This window comes from Diabrotica virgifera, chromosome 1 (assembly GCF_917563875.1).
Source record: "Diabrotica virgifera virgifera chromosome 1, PGI_DIABVI_V3a".
Classification (NCBI taxonomy): Eukaryota; Metazoa; Arthropoda; class Insecta; order Coleoptera; family Chrysomelidae; genus Diabrotica; species Diabrotica virgifera.
In genome coordinates this window covers 39,316,388-39,340,084 of record NC_065443.1, presented here as the reverse complement: position 1 = coordinate 39,340,084, position 23,697 = coordinate 39,316,388, and the positions used below count along the sequence as shown (strand labels likewise).

At 33.4% G+C, this 23,697-nt stretch overlaps 2 protein-coding genes across 3 annotated transcripts in view; one reads left to right on the top strand and one right to left on the bottom strand.

The window, feature by feature from the left end:
* The window catches only part of LOC114335865 (uncharacterized), a 129,980-nt gene that overhangs the window by 302 nt on the left and 105,981 nt on the right, over positions 1–23,697 (top strand). The window contains exons 2-3 of one of the 2 annotated variants that reach the window (XM_028286155.2): positions 4,834–5,030; positions 8,919–9,171. In XM_028286155.2, the coding sequence (XP_028141956.2) occupies positions 4,834–5,030; positions 8,919–9,125 (404 nt within the window). In that variant the 3' untranslated portion in view covers positions 9,126–9,171. Of the gene's footprint in view, positions 1–4,833; positions 5,031–8,918; positions 9,172–23,697 lie in introns of those variants that run through there. The other variant, XM_050650967.1, reaches the window with a different exon arrangement.
* LOC126884443 (serine palmitoyltransferase 2-like) overlaps positions 21,033–23,697 on the bottom strand; it is a 53,411-nt gene continuing 50,746 nt past the window's right edge. Inside the window, exon 7 of the mRNA XM_050650383.1 lies at positions 21,033–21,403. Coding sequence (XP_050506340.1) covers positions 21,172–21,403 — 232 coding nt within the window. The 3' untranslated portion in view covers positions 21,033–21,171. The remainder of the gene's footprint in view (positions 21,404–23,697) is intronic.

Genomic DNA, 23,697 nt, shown 5'->3' with positions numbered 1-23,697 from the left:
TTTAATATACAAGAAAATTTGTTAAAATGTCAAAAATAACGAGTTTGCCTTTAGGTGCAATTAAAATGTACATTTATTAAAAATAAAACTAGCCCAATCATTTGCATCACAGCTTTGATATTCCTGAGACCACTATAATCTTGCAGCGTGTTTGCCTCTGCAGATAGGTGGACATCTCAATGACCTTCGAGTGTGGAGATTGGATTCATGGAATTTTATTATTGGATTCATGGACGAGTTCTTAAAGTACCACGGCCCACGGTTAACTGGTGTGGTCGTGTGGTTGTCTTCTAGCGGTTAACACTAACAATCAATAATAAGCTGAAGTTGTAGCGCGCTCTTGACCTGGATGGCGTTCGGCAATTCCAGTGTCACAAAAACGCTACCACAATCGACTTATAACACTTTGGGAGACTCCCATGCGCTCAGCTACATTAGCTTGCCGCTTGTCACCTAGAAAAAGACGTACAGCTCTATCCATCTCATCCAAAGTTAAATGACTTCACTTCATTATTAAAAACAATATTTTGAATACCCTAACAAGAACTTTATAGCATGAATAAAATGGAAACTACCAGAATATTAAATGCAGTATACAAACCATAGTTTTTCCTCCCCTGTTAAAAATTTTGTGAAATATTTGTTAATATCACTTTGACGTTTTCTTTTACTCACAACAATGTACATGATGAGCAACTTTACAAACTCAATTGAAATTAAATAACCACATGAATTTGTTTTTATTAATTTTATTATGTTATAAAAATATCCCTAGACTTTTCAGATGTGTGACTATAAACAAATAAGAAAAATATATGAACAGTGAATCGTCACGCTGCTGACAAAACTAGAGAAATATTTTGAAAGTATATTGAGTGACAAAAAAATTCAAAACTTGACAAAGTTCAAACACCTACGTATGTATATTAAGGGGCGTTTAAACACAGCGATAAGTCCAGCAACTAGTTGTGATGACAAGTTGCTGTGATTTGTTGAGGTTGAAACGCTGTTTAGACGCTGCGATAAGTTGACCACAACAAGTTGAAGAGGGGACCATTGTGTACATTAGACCCTTTTAGACCCTTCAATGAATTATAACTAGTTTTCATCGTAAACAAATAGATCCTGTTACTTTCAAAATATAAAGGTTGGGTATGTTATACAGGGTATTTACAAAGTTATAACCAATTTTATATGAAAATCGTAACAAGTTCCTCACTGTATAAATAAAAATAAGCACAACGGCAATGGTTTATTGATGCCATATTTTATTTATTGTCAAAATTTTTAAAAATGATTGATATTGCTAATTTACTTTATATCTAATAAAGGGTGAGTTAAAACTCAAGTAGGTAGGTACATTATTTTTTCAGTAAAATTTAAATGGGATACCCTGTATTTTATATCACTATTAAAAAGTACCATTACCGTACTTTAATTTGTATACAACATTCCCTATTCGTCTGTCTACGCAAAAGAAAAAGTAATTAAAAATGCGTGATCAAGGGATCAGGCACGTCAACTTCTGTCGGTTTTTCAACAAAAGCTTTGATGGTTCGCAATACGTATTTGGACGGGTTTGCGAGTGGTTTGTTGGTTTTGGAGCGCCTGAGTTGAAAATATCAACAAAAAACATTCATACATTAAAAATTTAACTTTGTTTCTGGTGAAGCAACACAGTTGGAAAAAGCAGCTGATATAATATTATAATTGTAACCGGAAAGCAAAAAAGGTAACGCACAACTTGGAAGAACCTATAGTTTTCTAACTTCGCTTCTGGTGAAGCAACAGGGTTGGAACAACCAGATATATTATAATTGTGTCACCGGAAAGTGAAAAAGGTAACTCACAACTTGGAAGAGCCTATAGTTTTCTAACTTCGCTTCTGGTGAAGCAACGGAGTTGGAACAAGCAGATATATTATAATTGTGTCACCGGGAAGCGAAAAAGGTAACGCACAACCTGGAAGAACCTATAGTTTTCTAACTTTACTTCTGGTGAAGCAACAGGGTTGGAACAACCAGATATATTATAATTGTGTCACCGGAAAGTGAAAAAGGTAACTCACAACTTGGAAGAGCCTATACTTTTCTAACTTCGCTTCTGGTGAAGCAACGGAGTTGTAACAAGCAGATATATTATAATTGTGTCACCGGGAAGCAAAAAAGGTAACGCACAACTTGGAAGAACCTATACTTTTCTAACTTCGTTTCTGGTGAAGCAATGGAGTTGGAACAAGCAGATATATTATAATTGTGTCTCCAGAAAGCGAAAAAGGTAACGCACAACTTGGAAGAATCTATAGTTTTCTAACTTCGCTTCTGGTGAAGCAACAGGGTTGGAACAACCAGATATATTATAATTGTGTCACCGGAAAGTGAAAAAGGTAACTCACAACTTGGAAGACCCTATAGTTTTCTAACTTCGCTTCTGGTGAAGCAACGAGTTGGAACAAGCAGATATATTATAATTGTGTCACCGGTAAGCGAAAAAGGTAACGCACAACTTGGAAAAACCTATAGTTTTCAGGGACTACCTTTTTCGCTTTCCGGTGACACAATTATAATATATCTGATTGTTCCAACTGCGTTGCTTCACCAGAAACGAAGTTAGAAAACTATAGGCTCTTCCAAGTTATTCGTTACCTTTTTCGCTTTCCGGTGACACAATTATAATATATCTGCTTGTTCCAACTGCGTTCCTTCACCAGAAACCAAGTTGGAAATCTATAGGTTCTCCCAAGTTGTGCGTTACCTTTTTCGCTTTCCGGTGACACAACTATAATATATCTGCTTGTTCCAACTGCGTTGCTTCACCAGAAACGAAGTTAGAAAACTATAGGCTCTTCCAAGTTATTCGTTACCTTTTTCGCTTTCCGGTGACACAATTATAATATATCTGCTTGTTCCAACTGCGTTCCTTCACCAGAAACCAAGTTGGAAATCTATAGGTTCTCCCAAGTTGTGCGTTACCTTTTTCGCTTTCCGGTGACACAACTATAATATATCTGCTTGTTCCAACTGCGTTGCTTCACCAGAAACGAAGTTAGAAATATATAAGTTCTTTCAAGTTGTGCGTTACCTTTTTCGCTTTCCGGTGACAATAATTATAATATTCTGCTTGTTCCAACTGCGTTGCTTCACCAGAAACAAAAGTTAAATTTTTAATTTATGAATGTTTTTTTATATACTGATAACGATTTCCGAAGTGAAACTCGAAACGTCAAGTAAACTTGATTTCAAACTCGAATTGTGACTTATGTCCAAATAAAATAGTAAATCTTATTTTGTATTTCTCACGCCGGTAAGAAGACAACAATGAAATGACCTTTTTTACATTGGTCCGCATGTATATTTTTTATTTCAGCTTCGAGATGGATGACGTCACTAGTATGTAAATGCCAAAAAATCATAATTTAAAAATATGTCCGGATTTTTTAGTCGTCGGTTTACGAAATAATGAATTTATTCCATTTGGTTTTGCCACACTGTAGAACGTAGAACTAATAATAATTATTAAGTTACATAATATTTATTTAATTATAAAATTGCATAAAGTTATAAATTTAAAAAGCCATCGTCGTCATCTGAATAGGGAATCTTACTGATTCAAAAACAGCTTTCTTTGAAACACTTCAGATATCAGGACATCGAGATTCATTTTTCGGAAAAATAACAAAGAGTGCGAGCGGAGAAATCAAACTTGTTTGGTTTCGCTGTTTTGCTCTATGATTTCTGCCACTATGTTTTCGAACACCCTATGTAACATTCTAATTAATTTTATAAATGTGAATCTAAAAGTTGGCTACAATTTTTGTTATTAACTTTTATTGCTATCTATTACTATAACGGATCTACGTAGCTTTACCCCACTAATCAATCACCCTGTACATTATTTAATTATATATGTAAATAAATTCTAATACGGTAAGATTCTCCTAAATTGATACGACCCAAGTCCAAAGATAAATCGCTGTACCGTTTAGACACGACGATAAATTAAAACAACTCGATCCTTGTGATAAGTTGATACCAACCTCAACCCAACTCCAACTTTGATAAGTCGTGCGATGCACCGTTTACACACAATGATAAGTTGCAACAACTCGATTGACCTTGATAAGTTGTTTGATATATCGCTGTGTTTAAACGATCCTTTAAGCGTCGTTTAAACACAACGATAAGTCACAGCAACTAGTTGTGATGACAAGTTGAAACGCTGTTTAGACGCTGCAATTCAATGCGATACCACCTTCAACCCAACTCCAACTTTGATAAGTTGTGCGATGCACCGTTTACACACAATGATAAGTTGCAACAACTCGATTGACCTTGATAAGTTGTTTGATTTATCGCTGTGTTTAAACGACCCTTTAGAGTTCATTAATTTTTTACATACCGACTTATCGTACCATAAACAGCAAGTGATAAAATCTTCAGGTTTATCTAAGTTTTGTAGTGGTCTTGGATATAGACATGGAACGATACGTGTGAACGAGCGTAGACTCATGAGTCGATGAGTTCTGAGGAATTACAGAGAGACCACAGAGTGACAATGATCACCGACTAGTACTTCTGGCTCTGAGAGACAGATTCAGTAGTACTCGAGTCGTTGCAAATCAATGGTCTGGAGAGCACAGACACAGAAGCAGGGTGGGTATGCCTATAGCATTTCACGGAATACGACATTTTGGCCTTTTTTATCGCCCATATTGGGTGATACCTCTCGTAGCTGAACATCGGGGTAACGGTTTGCTCTTTTTCTATTAGAGACAATACGAGGATAACTTTGGCTTTTTTATGTTTTTGCTAATAAATTTAATATTATACTTAGAGGAACGAGAGGATGTTCAATGCAAACCATCGGATGAAAGAATTGAGGATGATAAGTGGATGAAAAAATTACAGTGTCTCGATAGAACACACTCAGAAGAAAACGGTATAACTATGGAGAATGTGGAACAACTTTTTGAAACGGTTGAGAAAAAAATAGGTGACAAGTTACAACACGCTGACTGTCCTACCGACGAGGTAAAAAATTTGGATTAATAATTATTTCTTAGCAAAAAAAATTCATACCTAAAGTAAATACTTTACGTTGAAAGCTATAGCTATAAAGTTGACGCTGTAGCGCCTTGTTATTAGTTTTTTTAATATTTTCAGAACGCTTCTATTTAGGAAAACGAAAACTGGTACGCCTATTTACTTTACAGAGATAAATCGAGTCCATCAATTGCGAATATCTAGTACCGGTCATGGCCGTCCGTTTTGGGTAGGGTAATAGTTATTTTATCGCATAACTTCTAGTATGGATCTATGGTGGAGTATCACTGATCCGCAAGCCCTTATCCCTTGCCTTACTGCTCCCCCATAGGCTCATCAAACTACCGCATATTCAAGATTAAGCCTAAGATTCTTATGAATTTTAAACTATAGCGTTAGCCTTTTTGTTTTTCGTTCACCGGGTCAGGAATTGAACTCGCATTCATCACGGCGAAGTGATGTGCGAACCACTGGTCATTCCGCTAGGTTATTCGAGCCAGTATCAAAAATGCTTAAAAGTTAAAGACAAAAAAGTTCCACCCTCGTATTTATCTGAAATATTGAAATTACACTATGATATACACACACCGGCAAAATTAGCCGAACACCTTAAAAATGGGACATGTTTGATGTCACGAATTTCCTAAACCAGTGGTCCGATTTGAGTGATGCTTTTAGTATGTTATAGCCTTATTATTTAAGAATATCGTTGTAATAATATTGTTGCTAGACAGCTAAATATCATTTTATACCGGGTGTAACAATAATACTGTGTTTTTTTCTTAAAGTTTGGAACACCCTGTGGAATATTCTAGTATATATAAAATATTGAAATTAAAACTCAAATATAGCCTTAGGCTTTCTTAACATTTTCTTTTTTGATTCATTTGCTTATGTTGGAAAATAAAAAAGTTATGGGCTTTAACAACTAGCCATGTTTTTCATCGATAAATCCTCATAGTAGGGGAGGAAAGTATTCTAAATTTGCAGTTACTCGAGCGTTGTGGGGACCTATTCGATTGTGAATAGTATGTGCTAAAACCAGAAAAAGGTTAAGTTAAGTTTTCCATTTATTGGGGGACTTTTCATTTTTTAATTTATTTTCCATTTGAAACAATTGTTTTTTTCCGATTATAGCGTCATTTATCCATAATTTAAAAAAATGTTGCGAATAAAAGTTGCTTATTTTTACGTCAGGAATCCAAATCTTCAATAAAAATTGGGGGCTCCTATTTAAGATTTTAAAGTAACCCCCCACCCCACCTCCGTGGGGGGACGTGTTTGGTGCCATTCGACAGATTTTTGAAAAATATTGAATACATGTATTTTGCAGTTTTACGACCTGATGTTCATTTCGCGAAATATCGTATTTAAAATTTTTGATTTACCCCCCAAGCGAATAATTTTTTTAAATTTCTAAGAACAGATTTTTTTTCGGTCCCCCTTAATGAATTCCCCGGTGTTAAGAACCAATATATGATATAGGTACATTTACAGGGTACAAGGTTTCTCCCCATGTGATAATCTGACGCGCTCGAGTAACTGAAAAAATCCCCGCTTGAGCTCCCCTACCATCATTATCTGCTTAGTTTAATAAACAAGCCTAAAGTAATTCAATAGGTGTATTAAATAAATAAATTAATAAGCGATGTCACAATGACGACCCCCCGTGGATTTCAGCTGAACTAGCTGAACATCATATCGAAAAACTGCAAAATACACGTATTCAATATTTTTGAAAAATCTATCGAATGGCACCAAACACGTCCTCCCACGGAGGTGGGGTGGGGAATTTAATTTAAAATCTTAAATAGGAGCCCCCAATTTTTATTGCAGATTTGGATTCTTTACGTAAAAATAAGCAACATTTATTCGACACATTTTTTCGAATTATGGATGGATCGCGCTTTTATCGGAAAAAAAGATTGTTTAAAATGGAAAATAAATTAAAAAATGAAAAGTCCTCCAATATATGGAAAACTTAACTTAACCTATTTCTGGTTTTAGCACATACTATTCACAATCCAATAGGTGCCCATAACGCTCGAGTAACTACAAATTTAGCATACTTTCCTCCCCTACTATGAGGATTTATCGATGAAAAACATGGCTAGTTGTTAAAGCCCATAACTTTTTTATTTTCCAACATAAGCAAATTAATCAAAAAAGAAAATGTTAAGAAAGCCTAAGGCTATATTTGAGTTTTAATTTCAATATTTTATATATGCCAGAATAGTCCACAGGGTGTTCCAAACTTTAAGAAAAAAGCACAGTATTATTGTTACACCCGGTATAAAATGATATGTAGCTGTCTAGCAACAATATTACTACAACGATATTCTTAAATAATAAGGTTATAACATACTAAAAGAATCACTCAAATCGGACCACTGGTTTAGGAAATTCGTGACATCAAACATGTCCCATTTTTAAGGTGTTCGGCTAATTTTGCCGGTGTGTGTATTTTTATTAAATGAATAACTTAACATCCATTGTAACAAATAATTAACAAAATTCGAATATGTTAATAAACAACTTTACAAAATGGATGAGGGCGGGTCCATTTTGGGTGACAGAACAAAACTCTTCCGCTTAATTGGCCAGACGTAAGAAACGCACTGTAAAAGATGAAAGTTGGTCAACTCTTCCGTTCCGTTACGTTTCTTTTACGTTCCGTCATGCATTTGCGTTCATTTATAAACAAGAGTACACAAAATTTGGTGTTGATCTTTTCCAGTGCGTCTACGTCTACGCCACTAAGGATTTGATAAAAAGATTGTTAAATATCGGATATGAAAATTGAATGTTTGAGATTAAACAAGAAGACTTTAAAATAATATTGCCAATATTTATGAGTTGCGTTCCTGGGACGACTTTACTGAAAGATAGTTCATTCGATTACATGAAATCAACCCCAACTCAATAATATCCGTCTCAAAAAAATCATAGCATGTGATCTGGCTTTAAAAAGACAACCACATGCAACGGCGACAGTAAAATTCTCGTGCTAGAGATTCCATAGTAAATCACGAGGGACAACCAGGAAAAAACCTCGTGATACTATCCCGATATCCTGAAAGAAACAGTAAAAAGAGAAAAATTAAAGAAGCGACTCTATGCTAAATGAAACCAGTTGTGTCTCAAATTCGTTGGTGGAATGTAGTAAGATGTGGTTACCCATACTAAAAGAGGAAGTCAATAGAAAGAAAAGATCACGATTAGTAAGTCAATAACATATCGAGTTAGTACATATTATATATTTTAGTATTATTTATATATCTATGTATTATTAATATTATTTATAATTTAAAATAACATATGTATATTAAGGTCACAATTTGGTATTAGTTTTGAGAGTAAACTAAACGTAAGACCTAATACTTACGATGTCGGGATAGTATCACGAGGTTTTTCCTAGTTTTCCCTCGTGATTTACTATGGAATCTCTAGCACGAGAATTTTACTGTCACCGTTGCATATGGTTGGCTTTTTAAAGACAGATCACATGCTATGATTTTTTGTGACGGATTTTCTTGAGTTGGGGTTGATTTCATGTACATAATCGAATGAACTATCTTTCAGTAAAGTGGTCCCAGGAACGCAACTCATAAATTATGGCAATATCATTTTAAAGTCTTCTACTTTAAAATATATAATATATGTCTGAATTGCCAATATAAATGAGTCAGATTAAATAAATTATTAGAAGAATATTTTACTTAACAACATTTTTGTTTGATTTATTAATATTTTGTATTTTGACAACGGCATCCGATTTGGACGTCGAAACGTTAATAAAATAATTTTTTTAGTAAAATTGTGGCTTATTTCCCATTTAAATAGTTGATCATACACATATTTTTTTTTATTTTTCAGTTAATAGACTGTTTGAAAGCTCACAAAACCTGCATAATAAAGTGCAGTACATACATGAATAACTTTATAGAATGTATAGATACCGCTAGAGTCGAAGCTATTAAAAGATCATTTGCAATTGACGAACAACAACATGAGTGTCACAAAATTCCCAGAGAAAAACCTTGTCAAAATTCTTTGGATGAAGAAGAACAGGAGGAAAATTAGTTTTATCTTATTTCATACACAAATATATACTTCAACGTCAGAATAAGGGTTTTATTTATTCGGCATTTTTTATCCGTATATAAGAGTATTTTCACTTGTAATTGCACAAGAGCTCTAAAATTACCGATTCGATTTGTATCCCTAGTGACAATTTGACAGTTTTAATGTATGTCAACTATGCACGAGGGCAACATAAATCGGTAAATTTTAAGATCTTGAGTGTAATTCGGTAAGATTATTTCATGAATTTTTTTTTTATTGCAATCAGTCAAAAAAACAGACCATAAACACATTTGTTGAAATTTACAATGGCCCGAAGAGAATATTTCGATAAATATTTACTCTACATGAGTATTACAATTACATTTACAATTAGTGTTTCTTAAGTTAAGAATGGTAAATCTAATGGAAATTTTTGCTTAATACGTCTAATTTGTTGACTATTGTCTAATAAATTTAGCGCTAACACATTTGGGTGGTTTTCTAGTCGCTGTAAATATTTATCACTGTGTGACACTATCACTTCACTCGCAGTTGGCACTTGAAGGTCTTGTAGGATGTCTTTGTTGCTTACAAACCACGGCGCATCAGTTATTGCTCGTAACACCTTGTTTTGAAACCCGTCCATGATTGCTAGATTGGATTTTGAAGCAGTGCCCCACAACTGTATTCCGTACGTCCAAATTGACTTGAGTATGGCATTGTATGCTAGTAATTTATTTCTCAACGACAACTGGGATTTTCTTCCGAGCAACCAATAGTATTTTCTATATATGGTATCAAGATGTTCTCTTTTTTTCCATATATGAGTTTTCCAAGTGAGTCTCTTGTCCATATGTAGGCCTAAGTACTTTACAGTATCTGCCGTTGGAAGGGGAGCATTGTTGAGTGATATTTGAGGAGAATCACTATGACATTTAGTGAATAATATGTGGCTTGATTTGGATTCTTTAAGTTTTATCTTCCATTTCTTAGTCCATTTTTCCATAATTTTCGACATGACAGGCAGTAGACTTATTGGTCGGTATGAAGTTGTTTCGTGTTGAGGTTTACCAGGTTTAGGGATTAGTATTATTTGCGCTACCTTCCATTGCGCAGTATTCCTTTTCGCGGTAGTTCTTTCATAATTCTTCCAGTGATTAGGTCGTGTCCTGGAGCTTTTTTAGGGTCTAGCTCTGTTTTTATAATGCACCGTACGTCATTTGGTGTAATATGTTGTATTTGCTCATCTGATGGTATTTGTGCATTAAGAAACGCTATAATTTCGTCATCTGTATCTTCTCTTGTTGAGAGAGGTTTGAAAACTGTTTTTCAAGATGGGTAGCGAAAATTTCTGCTTTCTCTTTATTTGTTTTTGGCCAAACTTCCATCAGGTTTCCTTATCGCTGCAATATGTTCTTTGGGTTGCTTTAATTTTTTAGTTGCTTTCCATAAGCTGTAATTTGTATTCTTTGTTGACGTTATGTTTTCGACATAGTTTTGGAAGCTCTCATTTTTAATCTTGATAGATAGTCTTTTAAACGTTTCGCTGCCCTGTTATAATTGGTTTTATCTGCAGGGTGTCTTGTGTTTTGCCAGATCTTTCTTAAGTGGCGCTTTTCTTTAATCTTCTCCCTTATATTAGGAGGACAGTGACTTCTGTTTTGGATTCTGACCAATGGTGGATTTGATTCCCATGAGGCATACTGTATTAATTCTGTAAATTGTTGTACTTGGTTTTCCAATTCTTGGTGTGTTTTTAAGGATATATTGAGGTTTACTTCATTTTCTAATATTTCTCTAAATAGATTCCAGTTGGTAGCTTGATTATGGAGAATCAGTGGTTTTGGTTTTTCTTGGATATTTGTATGAATCGTAGCTATTATTGGTGTATAATCTGAGGCAATATCATAATTAGGTTCGATGGTTAGATAATTGTTGGAGAATCCTTTGGTCACAAAGAAGTCAAGGCAATCTGGGTATTTCTGAGGGTCTGTAGGCCAGTAGGTTGGTGTATAGGTGGACAGATAATTTAGGTGTAGTTCTTGAATGACGTGATGCAGTATTCTTCCTCTTCCTGGAGCTGTTAGACGAGATCCCCAGCTAGTGTGTTTAGCGTTATAGTCGCCTCGTGCTAGGAATCTGTTGCCGTTATTTCTAAATAATTCTGTAAACATTTCTTTATTTGCTCGATAATTTGGTGGGCAAAACACCGCTGTTATTGTAATTGGTCCATTCCAATCCTCTATTACTACGCTGGTTGCCTGTATGTCATTTTTTTCTACTTTATTAAGGAGATAGTGTTTAAGTCCATTTCGAATTAACACTGCTGCCCCAGCTCTGGCTAATCGATCCACATCGGGATGGGCTGCATTGTAAACTTCAAAGTTTGGGATTTTGAAACTAGTTTTTGAGGTAAGCTGTGTTCAGAGACTAACAATATGTCAATTTTGTTAGTTACTAGGAATACTTCTATTTCGTGTTTGTGTTGCTTTATGCCATTTGCGTTCCATAGTGCAATAGTAAGTAGCTTAGCCATTACACTTATTTGTAATGGCCTGTTTTAGCTCTTCTCTAAGTTCTTTAATTTCCAGGATTAGTTGGTTTATTGTAGTTTGTTGCTGTTCTATTACATGTTGTACGTATTGTGTAAAACTACTATTTTGGTTTGTGTCTGGTGCATTTTGCTGTTTAGCAACCGGTCTTGCTATAGGTCTCATTTTTTTGGTGGCGTTTGCATAAGTACCTGATGTTTGGGGCAAGTTTTCTATACTGTATGCCTCATTTGATTCTTCATTTGTTCTTGGTCTCTGTTGATGGATTTTTTGCGTTTGTGGTGTATTTTCAGTTCTTGTGCGGTATCTTTTATTTAAGATGGCCTGGTAGACTTGACATCCTTTAAAATTTGCTGGGTGGGGTCCACCACATAGTGCACATTTTGCTGGGTTTCCATCAGCCTTTGTTTTTTTACAAGTGCGATAATCATGATTTTGCGCACGTTTTACGCACCTATATTGTAGCGTACACTGATTTCCCGAATGTCCGTAGTTTTGACAACGTTTACATTGAATGACAGATTGTTTTCTGTGAGGTTGTTCAAATCGAACTACTGCATTTAATAGTCTATTCATTTGATATATTTCCCCGTTATTTTCTTTCTTTCTAGGTCTATAAAAAATATGTCCTTTGGTGCTTTTGTTTGCCTATTTAAACGTTCAGGATTTGCTTTACATTATGACCTTTTTCTTTTAGTGAGGATATGATTTCATTTTGATCTGTGCTGTGGTGTAAGTTTCTTAAGACTACTCGGAAAGTTTTTTCCTCCGGTAGTTTGTACGTATGCCGAACTATATTATTTTGACATCCCATATCTCCCGAAGATATGGGATGCAGCCAGAAAGCAGTTTATTAACGAAAAGTCTTGGATTTAAAATATTGTTTATTATATTTTTATTTCAATTATTCTAATTGTTTAAAAGGTAGTAAACTTTGCATCTGGGGCTTTTCGTTGTTTTCCTCGTAATACGAGAGATGTCGCTGAATTGCGTCTCAGGGGTGGGTTCATTGCATTGCGATGGTTTGCCTTAAATTGGCAGAATTGTTTGTATTTCCTTCAGAGTTGAGACTTCCTGAGCTTCAGCGATGAGGCATAAGGATGCTGAAATAGCTATATGGAGATGGTGGTCCAACTCTGAATCAGATATAAACACAACCTGCCTTGATCTTTTTTATATTATTTTTGTCGAGAATTTCTTTTATCGTTTTGTAATCTTCCACCGTTTCTCCTTGAATTTTCATTTTGTTTTCCGTTAAAAGCTGATAGGTAAATTTTGTGGTTCCTTCTCGAATGAGTTTTAGCAGTACCTGAACATCTTTGGTTACACCATATAGAATAAATGGTGGAATTTTATCTATTTTTTGTTGAGCTTTGTTAGCACTGCCTGTAGTTATTTTGTTGAATCTGCGTAACGGGCTGAAATCTATTTTTAATTTCAATATTCTGATTTTCTGTTCGAGGACGTACAGATTTTTTCAAATTCTCTGGGCTATATTTTTGTCTTTTGCGTTTATGTCTACGCGATTCAATTTTCTGACAGTCATTCGGCTCGTAGATACTATTATCATCGGTTGTTTCATGTTCGGTGCCTTCTTGGTTCTCTGTGTTTTCTGTCCCAGTTGTCTGTTTATTTTTGATGAGGGTTGAACTAGTCTGATGTAATTGTGATGGTTTCAGGTATGAATTTATCTTGGTTTGCGTAAGATTTGTTTGAATTAGTTGAGGGTACTTACTTTGAGTGCATTGTATCTGCTGGTTTTGTATTGATTGATGCTGCATTGGCTGGTGATGCATGGGCTGGAACTGCATGGGCTGGTACTGCATGGGCTGGTACGGCATAATCTGGTACTGCACGTGTTGGGTTTGATTCCATATTGGCTCTACTTCTATATTTGTCTGATCAGGTATAACAGGATAATTATTTGCAAAATGTGCTGGTGTGATTAAATTATTTGGAACATTTGAGTACACATTTTGTGGATTAAGATTTCCTCCGCCGCCACTGGTACTCTGCATTATGTACTAAATATTGTCATTTCACTTTATTTTATTTTTATAGCAATTAGGATTTTTTATTTAAGGTATACTGATAACACAAAATTTAATCTTTTGTCGATATAAACATTAATGACAGATTATTTTAATTTGCTTTTAATTGCTTTGCTTCAATGTTGAATACTTTTCTACCGCTCGATAACGGAATAATACATCGATCGACAGCCGATACTCGAATGATTTCATGAATAAATTTGTATTTTTAAATCATTTTAGCTAATATTTTATTAATATCTTCGCCTGAATATTTGCTAAATCTGCTCATGGTGACAAGTTTGACAAGTTGTAAAACATTAAGGGCCGGTTGTTCGAAAGCTAATCAACAATGATCATTATCAAATATTTAATTACTGTCACCAACTGTCCATGTCAACTTTGTTTGGGTTGCTGAAAACATAATATGAAATTACTTAATCAATTATGTTAATAATTGTTATGTTAATTGATTAACTAATCTCATAATTTTAATCAATTATGTTTTCAGCAACCCAATAAAAGTTGACATTGACAGTTTTGGTGACAGTAATTAAATATTTGATAGTGATCATTGTTGATTAGCGTTCGAACAACCGGCCCTTAATGTTATTAATGCCACTGAAAGTTTATTGTTGCGTAACAACGAAGGACATACGTCGCGCTCCTTGACGATGGGAAATTATCAAAAAAATATTACATTAATATCACAAAATAGTGAGAATAAACTGACAATAATGCGACAATTTTTCAAAAACGTGTTGCCTGGCAATAGACACGAGAGCCCGGAGGGCTCGAGTGACTATTGCCGATTGGAAACAAGTTTATGAAACAAATTGGAGCATTATTTTCTTATTTATTCTTACTATCGTGTGATATTCGACAGATTATTTTTTAATACTTACATATAAAAGTCAAGTCTTTTATAAAAACATTCAGTGACATTTATCCCAGTTTATAATAGTACAACCTGTCAAAGTGAACAGCACAGTTTTATTCATGAAATAATCGTACAGAAGTACCTACAACCGAGCGCTTAAAATTGCCGATATGTATTGTCCTCGTACTCCTCGTGATAATTTGACATTATATTATGCAGAACTAAAAGTTTATTTTGGTTCTTTTCCTAAATGTGGTAATTGTCAAAACTAAGAAATTTTTTGTAAATAAACAAAAACAATCTATAATAATAAACTATACGCTATGAGCTCGTACGTAGAGGGGATATTTACAAATTCGCGAGCGCCAGTAGTGGCAAGTCTGTAAACGTTTACCGGAAATTTGACATAAATGTCAAAGTGATTAATTTAAAATTAAAATTAAAAACATTAATTATAAAAAATATTAGTTGGCCAAAGCTGTGGTATATATCTTTACCTTAAATATACTTACGTTTTAAATACTGAATTTAAGTTTTTTTAATGTTCCGTAATATGTATTTATAAATTAATCTAGCGCCATCTACACGATAATTGTGAAAGTATCCGAAGTAAGAAATTCATATTTTATCAATAGAACGCCAAAATGATTAGCAGAATCTTTAAAAAATCGATTACAATTTAATTACTTTTTTGCGTTGTAAATATTCAGCGATAACAATTAAATAATAAATTTAAAAATTACCGGTGAAAGTTGAATTAGTAGTCCGCTAGGAGCGACACCAGCGAAGCTCAGAGCGTATAATAATCTAGGTAGAAAATTCCTATTAAAATAATAATCTGATTGGACAGAATTAAACACGCGATCAGATCTTACTTAACGATTGGAAATTAAAATCATTAAATAAAAAAGAATCGCTAAAATATTTAGTTTTGTAGGTTTCGATTGGTCAACATCTCTATGAATAAAATAATTAAAATTAATATCACAAGAGAGTGAGAATAAATTGAAAATAATGCGTGTAAAGTAGTGAGTAAATATTGACGAATGGAAACAAGTTTGAGAAACAAATTGGAGCATTATTTTATTATTTATTCGTACTATCGTGTGATATTCGTAATATTATTTTTTAATGCATAGTGTTGTATAATTTTTTATGGGAAAAATTTAGAAAATAAATTTATACCAGAGACCACGAGATCATAGATTTTCATCGCCCTGTATATGACCAAAAATTGTAAAAATTATAATTTAGTTAGCAAGCAGTGTTTTCGCGGAAGGTGAAATCGTTAGGTGATTTGTTAATGGTTTCTTTGAACGGACATACAATTATGCGGTAAAAATTAGAAAGTACATTTATTTCGCGCTGGAATCGACAATAGGACATTTGTAAATGATCCGTAGAAGGAGAGACAATAAACAAATTTATTGAGTTTAGAATATAAGGTTTTTTGTTTAGCATATTGAAACAACGAAAAGTAATTTGGTATCTCCTAGAATTTAACAAAATGGAAAAGTTTTGTACAAAATAAATGGGTTCTTAAGAAATGAAAATAGGTATGTAGTGGGTAGACAAGATGTTTGTGATTGGCGGAGAATAATGGATGGAAGGGATGAGAGTGTTGAGTCTGATTTTGAGGAGAGAAAAAATGATTACTGTGTAATTAACATCTGGAGAGGACAGTCCAGTTTTTAAAAAGTGAGAAGTCGGTGTAAAGTGGTAAAGTTGGCCATTGCGAGCAGATCGTGGTGAAACGAAATCGTTAACCGAGTTGAGAAGTTAATTTTCCTTGTGTCCGAGGAGATTCCTGTGTTCTGTCTAGAACGAGTAGCCGGTGGGTATCAATTTGCACAGGATATCGAGCAAAGAGAAAACTGAATAGAGATGTCGAGCGATGAGTCCCGTTGTTTGTTTGTTGGTGAAGCAGTTTGAACGAGAAGGACCTTTCGCTACATCCTAGGAGCAAGTGTGAGAGAAGCGAAGGCTGCGCAATCCAGGAAGAAGTAAAGAAAAACAAAAAGGTTAGTCAGAATTTTTGTGAAACGGAGAGAGTTTGTTTTAGATCCACACCATATTTGTTCATTTTTTGTATTGAGCATTTCTATAGCATAATTTAGTCATTCCAATATTTCATTCCAAAATAAGTTAATCAATTCAAAAGGAGAAAAGTAATTTTTAGTAATTTTGTAATAGTCTGGGCTGATTATCGGAGGATAGGGCATTTTTGGGAAAAGTTATTTACCAGCAATTTTTACCAGCAATTTTATTGCTGGAATCGAAGCTTATGGTAATATATATTAATAATATAGGTATGCAAAGTCCGCAGATAGTGTGCTCCTTTTTTTATTAACAAAATGGCGCCCCCAAATCGTGTTTTTTTCAATTTTTGCTCCATAACTCCGTGTATTTTAACTTTAAATCAAAAACACCCTAATAAAAATTCACTGAAATTAAATTCTGCATAAAGACATGTTTTTCTCGATCTACTCCGATGAAAAGTTTCCTCGTAAAATGCGCGTTTTCCCAACAAAACCTTTAAATTTCAAATAAAGTTTTAGATAAGTAATTATCTACCAATAATTAAATAACTGGGTGACATTAAAGCTTTCTTGGTTTTGATTATGGTTCCAGAAGCCGGTAAAAATTAAACGAATATTTTAGCAACAATTCAATTGTTAATTAATAATTTACGGTCGCAATAATATCCAAAATAATTATGATACATTGATCAAACTTTGAAATCTTATAAATATGAGATGCCTATTTAATATTTTGTCGACAAAATATAAATTTTTAATTTTTTTGAATAATCTTTAAATGTTTAAAAAAAATAGTTATAAACAAATTAACGGTTCTCAGAAAGTTTTTATTATATTATAATTTTAAAAAATACGTAAAATGCGTATTTTAAAGATCTTGAAAATGAGTGCATTAAAAGTTGTTTCCAACCATTTGGAAAAAAGTTATGAAACAGCAAAATGAACATACGATTACTACGTTGTTTATAATTTTTTTTTAATTCTTTCAAAGCGTAAAAGTGAGCTTAAAGTACAAGCTAATTACTTACATCAAATATCGGTTATTAGTTTAATAGTTATATTTTAATTAAAGATTATAAATATTTTTTTTTGTAATTTGTAATTTATTAGCTATGTATTATGTATTATACCCGTCCACATACGCAACTCGCGCGAGTTTATTGCGTGTCAGTCGCTTCGAGTGAACATCTCCGGCTCTGTATCAAGCCTACTTTCGCGTTAAAAATTACAAAAAAAAAACATTTTTAATCTTTCATTAAAATATAACCATTGAACTAATGTTTGTTATTTTTTGAGAGTAATTAGTTTGTACAATAAACTCACTTTTAAGCTTTGAAACAATTAAAACAAATTATAAACAACGAAGTAATCGTATGTTTACTTTTCTGTTTCATATCTTTTTTGCAAATGGTTGGAAAATTTTTTTTGAAGCATTCGTTTTTAAGACCATTGAAATACGCATTGTAAGTATTTTTTAAAATTATTATATAATAAACAATTTCTGAAAAATGTTAATTTGTTTGTAACTATTTTTTTAAACATTAAAGATTATGCAAAAAAATGAAAAATTTATATTTTGCAGGCAAAATATGAAATAGGCATGACATCTTTATAATCTTTCTAAGTTTGATCAATGTCTCATGATTATTTTGGTTGTTATTGCGACTGTAAATTGTTAATTAACAATTGAATTGTTGCTAAAATATTCGTTTAATTTTCACCGGCTTCTGCAGTTATAATCTATACCAAGAAAGCTTTTATTTCACCAAGTTATTTAATTATTGATAAATAATTGCTTGCCCAAAAAATTTATTTGAAAATTTGAGATTGTGTTGGGAAAACCCACATTTTCCTAGAAAAATTTTCGTCGGAGCAAATCAGGAAAAACATTCCTGTATGTATAATTAAATTGGGGTGAATTTTTAATTTCAGTGTTTTTGGTGTAAAGTTAAAATCTTCTGAGTTATAGACCAATAATTGAAAAAAACACGAGTTGGGGGCGCCATTTTGTTAATAAAAAAAGTAGCACACTATCTGCGGACTTTGCATACCTATATTATTAATATATATGATCCTAATATTGGACTTGATGAATAATCTTTCTTTGTACTTTACTAATTAGACCAGCGTATTATAACTATTTTTTTTTTCAAAATTTAAAGATTATGCAAAAAAACGAACAATTTATATTTTGTCGATAAAATATTAAATAAGCATCTCATCTTTATAATCTTTATAAGTTTGATCAACGTATCATGATTATTTTGGTTATTATTGCGATCGTAAATTGTTAATTAACAATTGAATTGTTGCTAAAATATTCATTTAATTTTCACCGACTTCTGGAACTACAATTTATACTTTCTACGTAAATAATATACTCTTCATTGGTAACGTTAAAGTCATTAGTTTTCGAGATATTTGAAGTTAAATATGAAACGGCACCGTTATTTTGATTAATTTATGATATGATTCATATGATTAAAATTTAAAAATTATTTGTACCCAGTACTTTAAAACTATTTGGCGTATCCTTATCATACTTGGCAGAAAGTGTCGGTACTGTACACCCTACTAAATTAAGATAAATTAAAGTTTCTAGCTACTACCAGAGGCGTACGACAGGGGATAGTGGCTGGTTGACCCCTCCAAAATTCTAGGCCACTGACGAAATTGCTATTTTAGTGTAATTTTTTGATTTTGCAATGCTTTTTATGTAAATATTATATTCTTCATTCGTAATGATAAAATGATTAGTTTTCGAGATATTTGAAATTAAAAATGAAGCGACACAATACATTAATCAAAATAACCGTGTCGTTTCATTTTTAACTTCAAAGATCTCGAAAACTAATGACTTTATCGTTACGAATGGATAGTATGTTATTTTCGTAGAAAGTATTGGAGAATCCAAAAATTTAACTAAAATAGCAATTTCGCCAGTGGTGTAGAATTTGGAAAGGGTCAACCATTTACTTTCCCCCGTCGTACGCCTCTGGTAATAGCCAGAAACCTTTGTTTAACAAAATTTAATAGTTTGTACAGTACCTATACTACCTACCAAGTATGAAAAGGATACATCGAATAGTTTTAAAATGCTGAACAAAAATTATTTTTAAAGTTTTAGATAAAACACCCTGTAACTCAGTAAGGAACCACATTTTATTTAAGTGTTTTAGGTTAAATCTTCGTATTTTGTGCTAAGGTTTCTCCAGTTATTATATGGACAATTATTAATGAAACACCCTGTATACTCAGTGACGGTTTGGGTTCGCTTGATATTTCCGAACCACTCCAAAAAATACACAGGCATGATACATATCTCGAGAAACGTGTATATTTTGAAATTTTGAATGCCTACTATGTATTATGCAAATAGATACTCGTTTTTCGAATTTTGAAGATTTGCAAATTTTTGACCTCTTTGACGATTCAAAATTTAAAAGTTACCTTCGCCAAAGAATTTTCAAGATATTTATTATTACAACTTACTTAAAAATTACGCTGATCCAAATATTTTCAGAAAGTTGGATAAGTTACAAAATATGTGTAATTTTTATAGTAAGTACTGCAATTCGTTACAACAAACTGATCATCAATTCTCTTATTATCACCAACTTCTGCTTTAAATGAACGGGATTTCTCTTGTCTCAAAAGAAGCAAAATATATTGTCAAAACACCATGAAACAAGAGAGAATGTCAAGTAAACCAAACAAAAAAATCTCCTATGATGATTTAAGCCTTTTAATTTGATGGTATACCTATATGAGGAGACAAAAAGACCTTGCCGACCCTGTCTCTAAGGCCACGAGCCGCCACTGGTCACAGTATCCTCCTTATTATCTTTCTTTTAAAAGTTATGTCTACACCACCCACATAAAATTGTTTACTAACAGTTGCAATCATTTGCAAACATTTGCAAACATTTTTCGCGATGGGTGAAAACACATCTTTACACTGGCATGAAAACCTGCTAGGAGATCTAGCAAGAATATAAATGTGGGAGAAGCTTATTGTTTTGCTACACAAATAGTTCAAGGGTGGATAAACGTGTTGGCCAAAATGTAAAGAGAATTTGGTTTTATCTCACAATTCAGGGATAGCGAACCAATGGCACGCATGCCACGTGTCAAAAGGCACGTTTGAAAATTTTAATGGCACGCACAAAAACAAATATATTTCTTATGAGTTATCTGTTTTAGTAGAATTGAAAAATCTTTGAGTGGTTATATTTTAATTAATTAGAGATGGAATTAGTTGAATTTTTGTCAAGTACTATATAGGGAACCAATAATTTTTTATGTAAGAAGTGATTTAGAATCAGCGTGCCATTGCAATATTAGGGCATATATTAGAAAATTTATCATATAATTGGGCTTTATTATACTTTAGTTCTGATCAGTTATTTTGATGTATCAAAAACTATTAAAACATGTATTTATTTCCTAAGCTTAAAAATATAGGTATAACATGTTACCCTTAGGTAATAGTAGTATGTTTTATTAAAAATGTCTAAAAATACAATCAAATTTCCACTCATTACGAAGCATCAATTTCCTATCTTATATTTCTTTATCATCCCATGCTACCGGTGTGTTTTCAATGGGTATTCTTGAATATCTTAAACCAATTTCATCCGAAATCTTGTCAAGTATTTGAAGAACACGATCCAGCTGATCTTTGGTATGGCCTGCGGATAAACAAATTCTTATTCTTGTTTTTAAGTAAGTCGTTAAAGGATAAGTCACACCCACTGCCGCAATATTTTCTTGCAATAACCTTCGAACCATGTACCTAAAACAATGAATGTTAAAATATGAAGCCAAAAGAGATTAACTAAAATTCATTAGTGTAGCATATCAGCCCAAAAATAGTTCGATTGAACCTAACTTACCTTAATACAAATGTGTACATAAAAATGTTATAGCCCTTTGAAGTTACAAAATTATAATTGATCTTCTCTAATCAGTGGCGCACCCAGGGAGGGGTTTTGGAGGTTAAACCCCTCCCAGGGCACATAAAAAAAATATAAAGAATAGTATGAAAATGTAACTTGTCTTTCAGAAACAATACAAAAAAATTTTGGTGCCCAAGCGAAGCTAGGACAAATAATTCCCAAGAAATATTTGCTGCCGAATAGTTCTCTAAAAATTTTCTCGTTAATGCAATCGACTCAAATGTTTTTCAGCCTTAATGCGTGAGAGCTATAGCAATCGCCATGAAACCGCTTTTCGGCACGAAAATAATGATGAGCAATTAAGATTAAGCATGAATTGTAATTTCGATCACCAAATTTCGAATTTCAATTCCATGCCGAAAACTTCAAATTGTACATGACAATCGAGTGAGTTTTTTCAAAAATCGTGGAAGGTATGGGAAATGTGCTAAGACTGTGGAAACCATGTTGTAATTATTCGCTTAAATCTTTTACTCACTCTGCTTTGAATAACTATGTACAAAACATTGCCTATTCGTGATGAGAACTCCTGGTCCTGAAAACAATAATCTTGATTGTAATTCAAAAAACCTGTTAATTTTTGTAAATTTAACGTCGAACATATTTAGTTATTATCATCATCAATGGCGTTATAACTCTTCGAGTATCCTTGCGAGTGATTTACTATTGCCTTCCATGTGTCGGTCCTGTGCCAGTATTTCCCATTGTCTCACTCCCATTTTCTCCAGATCTTCTCTGACTGCATCTTTCCACCTTTTTCTAGTCCGTCCTACATACTTTCTCCCATCTGACCTCTCCCCGAGTAGCTATGTCTGGTTTGATTTTTGGATAAATTTTTCGCATGGCATATTCTAAGGCCAGGTTAAACAACAATGGGGACAAACGGATCTCCCTGCCTCAGTCCAGAATTTACGCAGAAAGCATTTGATATTTCCCCACCTATTCTAACTTGTGCAAAGAAGTTACTTACACACATTTGCGATACCGCAGTTAGTTTCTTGGGTACGTCCAGCTCGACCATTGCATTCCATAGTGTAGGATGATTAATTGAATCATAACCCTGTTTGAAAGCTATAAAGAACTGATGCACGTCTTGATTATAGTCCCAATCCTTTCAAGCATTTGTCTAATAGTAAATATTTGATCAAAAATCGATCTTCCGGGACTGAAATCACACTGGTAGTCACCAACTATTTCTTCGGCGGATGGTAGTAATCTTTTCAGTAATACATAACGAAAAATATTTAGTCATCAGTTTCAATTCACTCCAAGCAACATTTCAGGAACCTGCTTCAAAAGCTTTCAAAAGCTATGTCAAAAACCTGTGTTCTGCGTTTTCATAACAAAGCTAAACATTCTTATAGCGCAAAAATTTTTCATGGATGCACACAGATAATAGACAATGTTTTGAACTTAGTTATTCAAGGCAGAGTCAGCAAAAGATTTAAGCGAATAATTACAACATGATTCCCACAGCCTTAGCTCATTCGCCATATCTTCCACACTTTTTGAAAAAACTCACACTCGTTTGTCATGTAAAATTTGAAGTTTTCGGCATATAATTGGAATTCGGAATTTGGTAATCTAAATTACAATAATTCATGATTAATCTTAATTACTTAATAATTATTGTCGTGCCGAAAAGCGGTTTCATGGCCATTGCTTTAACTCTTATGCACTGAGGCTGAAAAACATTAGAGTCGATTGCGTTCACGGGAAAACTTTTAGAGAACTATTCGATAGCAAATATTTCATGAGGATTTTTTGTGGGGATATTTTGTTGAAAAAATCTTGTGGGGATTATTTGTCCGGGATTTTTTGTGGGGATTTTTTGCTCGGGGATTATTTGTCCGGTGATTTTTTGTCTGGGGATTTTTTATAATTTGTGGGGATTTTTTGTCATGGATTATTTGTCCGAACCACACCCAAGTCAACCTCCCCCCACCCAAGTTAACCCCCCTAGAGGAAAATTCTGGGTGCGCCACTGTCTCTAATATATTGAAAACTGTTATTAGAGATTTTATATTGAAAATGAACATGCTTCTTATGGCAGGAACATCTCAAAAAAATAACAGTGAAATTTGTGCACCCCATAAAAACTTTATGTGTTTTGTTCCCTTAGCTCTCCAAA